Source organism: Vanacampus margaritifer, chromosome 20, assembly GCF_051991255.1.
Source record: "Vanacampus margaritifer isolate UIUO_Vmar chromosome 20, RoL_Vmar_1.0, whole genome shotgun sequence".
Taxonomy (NCBI): domain Eukaryota; kingdom Metazoa; phylum Chordata; class Actinopteri; order Syngnathiformes; family Syngnathidae; genus Vanacampus; species Vanacampus margaritifer.
The window spans coordinates 18512940-18519119 of record NC_135451.1 but is presented as its reverse complement, the minus strand read 5'-3'; the positions used below and the strand labels follow the sequence as shown (position 1 = coordinate 18519119).

Genomic DNA, 6180 nt, shown 5'->3' with positions numbered 1-6180 from the left:
TGCCCGAAGCCAGCTGGGATAGGTTCCAGCACCCCTTGTGAGGAATGAGCATATCACTTTTATCATAAAAAAGATTACCATGTATACAAAATGGATTATTTTTATGTATAGTAAGGTTGATTATTATTTTTTTTTTTTAAATGACCATGTTTAGTAGAAAAGCTTTAATTTATATATGGAAATGTTTTTTTGTGTTAAAAAACCAAAACACAACCATGTATAGTAAGTTTTTTATGATTATTTTTTAACCATGTTTAACAAGGCTTTAAAAAAAAAAGGAAAAAAAAGACGATGCATATCATGTAAGGCATTTTTGAAATTCATTTCTTTGCGCCCCCCCCCCCCCCCCCACACACACACACACACACCTACACAATGATAGCAGCTGCGTGAGGTGACCCGCACACGCGAGGCGCCAAGCGTCGGACTGAAGTCAGCGTAGCATGAAAGTTGTCAACGGATGAAGATAATGCCGACGATGTTTATGATTTGGTGTGAAGCGACCTTGAGAGGACTTTTTGTTGTCACGTAAACATGGCTCCGCCTCCTCCTTTCCTGTTCTTCTGGAAGTTTGCCTCGTGACCTCCGTTGACCTCTGTGGCAAGACACTCTCACTGCTTTCTCCTCCTCCAATTATTTTTATTTGTCCGGTATTTATTTGTCCAGTGTGAATATCGATCAAACGCTTTCCATTTTTGATATGATTTATTAGTCGTAGTTAAAAAAATAAATAAATAAAAGTCATCTAGACTTGATTGAAATGTGATTGTAAAACATTTGGTTCCTTTGAAATGTATTATTATTCGGGATGTCCGTATAGCAAGTTGATTGATATCAGGTCGATACCGGTCTTATTTGGAGGTATCGAGTGCTGATGGAGCCGTTGCCGATACCAGCCGGCGAAAACTCCTCAGTGTGGACGAGATCCTCCTGTGTGACTTTGCTCACATTCTGCATAAGAGTTTTTATCGTAAATGTATTTTGCTTTTAGATTTTCCTTTCCTTTTTCTTCTTGAAAGGGAATTCGTTCCTGACTATTTGGGCCTCACAATGAAGATAGCGGTCGGGGTTAGAGCGCCACCTAGTGCTTTGGCATGCACTTAATAACCCTCAACAAGCATCTGACTGGATGTTGTGGGTTGAAGTGCCGAACGTTGACGCTCGTCCCTACGCTTGCGGCTTCTTGCGTTGCTCGCCAGCAGGACGTCGTTTGTTTGCTGGTCTTGGCTCGCCGTCTGTTCCGAAATGAGAGAAGTTGCAGAAAGTTTGGCTCTTGTTGTGGCTAGGATTGTTCTTGTGCTTTATTCAGCGCATCCTCCTGCTGCCTCTGCATTGTTTTGGGGCCTCCGGGACTTTGCTGCTGTGGCGCCACCGCCGGAGGTGAAATCAAGTCTGATTACTTCTGCAGGTCACCCAAACAATCATCATCATCATCATCATCATCATCATCATCATCGTTTGACCTTCTATCTTGGCTCACTTACAAACACATTTGCAACCTCACTTTAAATAGTTCTTCTCTAATTGACTCCCGATGGTCTATTCTTTTTTTCCATTCTTCGGTTGTTGGTTCACGTCCACCTGCTTACGTTAAAAGTTCGCACGCGTTGAAAGAATGATCCCAAGTTGATTTCCCAATGCCAGACTTTACTCTCCCACACGCGTGCACACTCCCACGCGTACACTCATACTCCTTTTCTGACGGGTTAAGCAAAAAAATGGGAAGTCAGTGTTTGCTGACGTGCAATCAGCTGCCGAGTTTCCTCTTCTAGTGACCTTGCGTGCTCAAAATCCGCCAGGAGGTCATTGAAACAAACAATGAAGCCCCCCCCCAACATAACAAGCACAAATAAACACACGATCACAATTATTCAAAGTGTCAATAATGATTTCAGCTTCTCATCTGCCAACAGAGTGAAGGAAATGCCTCGACCAAGGACAAAGCAACGAGTTCATCTGTACATAGACACAACATGCAGTTAGAAAAAAGAAAAAAGGAAGAAAAATCACATTTGATCAGTTAGCATTTGCTGCCCCCTGTTGGACAGCGCATGTTCGGCGGCAGCTGCTTGGGTGTCGATGTTAAACACACACATAAAAACAAACAAACAAGAATTGCCAATAAATATATTAAATCGTATCTCCATAGCTAAACGACTTCAAACCTTGAGCATTTTTTAACATTACCAAAGAAAGGTTCGGCACATGTTGTTTCATAAATCGAATGCACTCTTTGCCAGGGCGGGCCTGTGAGGTCCTTTTTAACCAATCACGTTCGTCCAGGGGGTGTTAAACTCGCCGCCGGTTGGCTAAAACAAGAGTCGATCAATTTCAGCACGTTCCTTTTTAGCTTTTCATCATTTCTTAACTCAAAACATTAAGAGGCAAAACAAAGCCAAGCGTAACTTGTCACTGCTGCTGTACGTTGCTTACAACGTTCGATCATTTTTCAAACCGTTTCAACCACGAAAGTGACTCGGCGGCACAATGTGTGTTTAAAATGGAAGGCATTCGTAGATTGGGGTGTGCCTTGTGATCCGTTCTAACCAATCACCTGCGGGCAAGGGCGTTTAAGTCGACGCTAATTGGCTCAAATGTCAGTCGCTCCATTTTAAAGACGCTCGTTGTGCGCTCGGGTTTTGGCGTTTCAAGCGGATGAAGGCGTTTTGACAAGTTTTTTTTAAGTTGTTTTTTTCTTGCCGGCTTCGGTCACGCGACATGCAGTCGATCAGGTGAGACCTTAAACACGCTCATGGCGATTCAAGTTGTCAATATTGGCATCATGTGTTGCTGTGTCCAATTAACACGTTTCCAAGTGACCGTTTCAACGCGAGTCTTTTGGCGTCAAGCCGGCACTGCACTATATTTCGTTTTTTGAACCACTTTTGCTCGCCGCGATTGTCAGTTTCCTCCTAAACCGGTTGAGTCAGCCGCTGACGCGATTGCTCAATTGCGTGGCAGGAACCTGTTCCGCGCTCCCTGGGCCAGCGACGTCCAGCTGCCAGGCCAGACGGTGCTCATCACCGGGGCCAACACCGGCATCGGCAAGGAGGCGGCGGCCGACCTGGCCACGAGAGGTCAGCGTGCACGCGCACAGGCCACACACCTGGCCTGGCCTACCTGGCATGTGTGGTGTGATTTCAAAGGATGCATCTTCCGCATTTTCTGCTTCTGCTGAGTAACGTTCTTTCGTCATGCGCTCGCTGCTCACCACATTATGCAACTTGTGTCAAACGCAGCAGACTTCTTTCATTCGTGGGAGGGTTCGAAACACTTTTCGAGATTGCGGTTTTAACATGAAGTGGTTTCATTGTGGGAAACCATTTTGCTTTCATCTCGAAAACTGTGTTGTAATTGTAGTTTGCGCTGACTTGTCATGAGTCAAAATATTAGGAATAGCTCTCATGGTATTTCCTCAATTTCGTCACTAGGGGGCACGCTGGTGTAATAGTTCGACTTGATTTCAAAGACCTCAAAAATACACACTCGCAAACATGATCCGTTTTGAACCTTCCCATTTATTAGTGAGTTAATGGGAGTAAATCTTTATTTTTGTGTGTGAAATTCTGCAAATGGTTTTCCAGCTAATTGTAATTCCTCCAATTGTGCTTGCTTAGGGGCCCGGGTGATCGTGGCGTGCAGGGACATGGAGAAAGCGCAGGTGGCCATCAAAGAGATTAAAGAGCGTTCCCTCAATGAAAACGTGGTGTGCATGAAACTCGACCTGGCCGACAGCAAATCCATCCGAGAGTTTGCGCAGGCCATCAATGAAGGTGAGGCGTCCCCCAGGGATGCGCCTCGGCTCCCCTTGAATTCGCTTGACCTCCCTCTGCCAAACATTCCGCTCATGTGGAACTTTTTTCTTCTATATCATTTTGTTTTTTTTAACAGGGGAGTCCAAACTGAACATCCTGATCAACAACGCTGGCGTGATGGTGTGTCCTTACAGCAAAACGGCCGACGGCTTCGAGATGCAGATTGGCGTCAATCACATGGGTAAACCAGAGCGAGAGCAACCTTTGTTGAAAGGCTTTGAATGAGCCAAGACATTTGGAAGGAGAAAGTCGGTGTATTTTTCACCAATTGTGGAATGGGAGCATCATTCACACAACCAATGCATGGCTGTTCTGTTAGCATCCTGCTAGCATGTGATCAGGTTGCGCAACAGCGCGAGGAGATTACGGCGTAAACGCTCCATCGTTACGCGTTGCATCACACGTGATGATTTGTCTTACATCACATGGGTTTCTTATTAGCGTGATAAGACGCACGGCTCGCTTCACTTTGAGGTCACGAACGCCGACTGCTCACGTTTGCTAACACAGGCACACGCTACGGAAAACTTTTGGTGGCTTTACTTCACCTTCAAGCAGGTTGAAGAGCTTGAGCTTGTCCGGCCTCCTTCCAAACAGACTGAAATTGAAACAACAATTTAAGGTTCCATCGCCAATGTAGGCACGAAAGCCTCATTTGAAACCCTAAGCTGGTCTCACCTTTGAGAGCGGCCATTTTGTGCGTTTCCCTCCCCAGGTCACTTCCTGCTCACGTACCTTCTGCTGGATTTGCTGAAGCGTTCGTCCCCCGCCCGCGTGGTGACGGTGGCGTCCATGGCTCACTCTTGGGGCGCCATCAACCTGGACGACATCAACAGCGAGCGCGCCTACGACAAGAACAAAGCGTACGCGCAGAGCAAGCTGGCCAACGTGCTCTTCACGCGCTCCCTCGCCAAACGGCTGCAAGGTATTTTTGGGGCCAGCCAAACTTGAAACCGGAATCCCTTTCCAAAGCCTAAGCGTGTTTGGAACCTTCACCCGGGCTTCTTCAAACTCTCATTTGAAAGCCTAACCTGAAATAGTTTGGAAGCTCGTTTCAAAGCGTTAACCTCGCTTGTAACTTGAAGCCCGAAGTAACCCGGGCAAGGTTTTAGCCCCAAAGGAAGCAGCTTCAGAAAGTGCAAATCAAAGCTAAAAGCGTTTCGCAAGTTTTTTGTGGCACAGTCTGTTGAGTGGCGGAGTTGCGCGTTCCAAACCGCTGGTGCGGCATTTGATGCGGTGTCTTGCGTTTGGCAGGCACGGGCGTGACGGCGTACTCGCTGCACCCGGGCGTGGTGCAGACGGACTTGTGGCGCCACCTGAACGGGCCTCAGCGCTTCCTGATGAAGCTGGTCAGCCCCTTCACCAAGACGTCGGCGCAGGGCGCTCGCACCTCCGTCTACTGCGCCGTGGAGCCCGCGCTGGACCGGGAGAGCGGCGGATACTACAGGTAGGCTGCTGGCGCTGGCCCGGCTGGCGCTGGCCCGGCTGGCGCTGGCTGACGACCGCCTTGACGATCGCGCCTTGACGACCGCCTTGACGACCGCCTTCTGCTCCTCCGCTGCAGCGACTGCGCGGCCGCCGACTGCTCGGCGGCGGGCAAAGACGACGAGCTGGCGCAGAAGTTGTGGGAGCTCAGCTGCCGGACGCTCAACATCAGCTGGGAATGACGTTCGCTAGCGCACGTTTGCCGCCTTCCACTTTTTTACGTCCCAAACTCGCCTTTCGTGCACTTGACTTGTTTGCTTCTTCTCTGTCCAATTAATAAATCTATATTTCAACTTCATGACTTGCTGGATTTTCACTCCAATTTCAGCTGCGCAGTGGAATTCTAAAATTCAATTTTTACTCGTCATAAAATATCCAATAATATTTGTGAAGCTTAACCACAAAAGTGTATTGCTGCCACAAAAAAAAAAAAAGCTCAATATTACATCGCAACATGTTGACGTTCAAGTTTCAAATTGGTGTGATCATCATCATGTCTTAAATTTCATGTTGTGTCATGCCGAGTTTGACAAAGACGAGAATTGTTTTTCAAGAACGAGTTACACGTTATTGTCTTTTTCTTATTTCATTTGGCAGCCGTTTGATTTGTGCTGACTCGGCATCCTCGTCTTATCTGCTGTCATAAAAGTCATCACACGTGATGACTGACAATATCAAGTTTGAAGATTAATAAGGGTTGCGTAATCAAACAATTGCTGCTCATCTCGAAGTTTATGACGATCAAAACAAACGCAGCCTCGTTGTTGTGCGTTCGGCGTTCTACAAAACGTTAGCCGAGTCGTTTCCTTACGTTCAGTGCGTGCGTGCGTTGGAGAGAGAAATGGATTATTTTGTCAAAAGTCAAACTTTAAAGAAAATG

General features: G+C 46.9%; 1 protein-coding gene and 1 long non-coding RNA gene across 3 annotated transcripts; one reads left to right on the top strand and one right to left on the bottom strand.

The window, feature by feature from the left end:
* Positions 1-2573: 2573 nt before the first annotated feature.
* Positions 2574-5598, top strand: rdh12l (retinol dehydrogenase 12, like). Of its 2 annotated transcripts, XM_077553743.1 has the most exons (7): positions 2574-2732; positions 2962-3077; positions 3618-3773; positions 3892-3996; positions 4531-4740; positions 5070-5262; positions 5380-5598. In XM_077553743.1, exons 1-7 carry the CDS (start codon positions 2719-2721, stop codon positions 5480-5482), a joined length of 897 nt encoding a protein of 298 aa, XP_077409869.1. In that variant the 5' UTR covers positions 2574-2718; the 3' UTR covers positions 5483-5598. The 2 variants fall into 2 exon arrangements, with proteins under 2 accessions (XP_077409869.1, XP_077409870.1); XM_077553744.1 differs by lacking the exon at positions 2962-3077 and having other exon boundaries at positions 2594-2732.
* On the bottom strand, positions 3499-4643 carry LOC144040016 (uncharacterized). Its single transcript, XR_013289608.1, has 2 exons — positions 4494-4643; positions 3499-4413 (listed from the first exon to the last, which is right to left on the bottom strand). It is a non-coding gene; the product is annotated as an uncharacterized LOC144040016 (long non-coding RNA).
* Positions 5599-6180: the final 582 nt, after the last annotated feature.

Coding starts and splice junctions, on each gene's coding strand:
- rdh12l (XM_077553743.1), top strand. Junction 3,774..3,891: donor TGCGCAGGCCATCAATGAAG/GTGAGGCGTCCC, acceptor TTTTTTTAACAG/GGGAGTCCAAACTGAACATC. Junction 5,263..5,379: donor GAGAGCGGCGGATACTACAG/GTAGGCTGCTGG, acceptor CCTCCGCTGCAG/CGACTGCGCGGCCGCCGACT.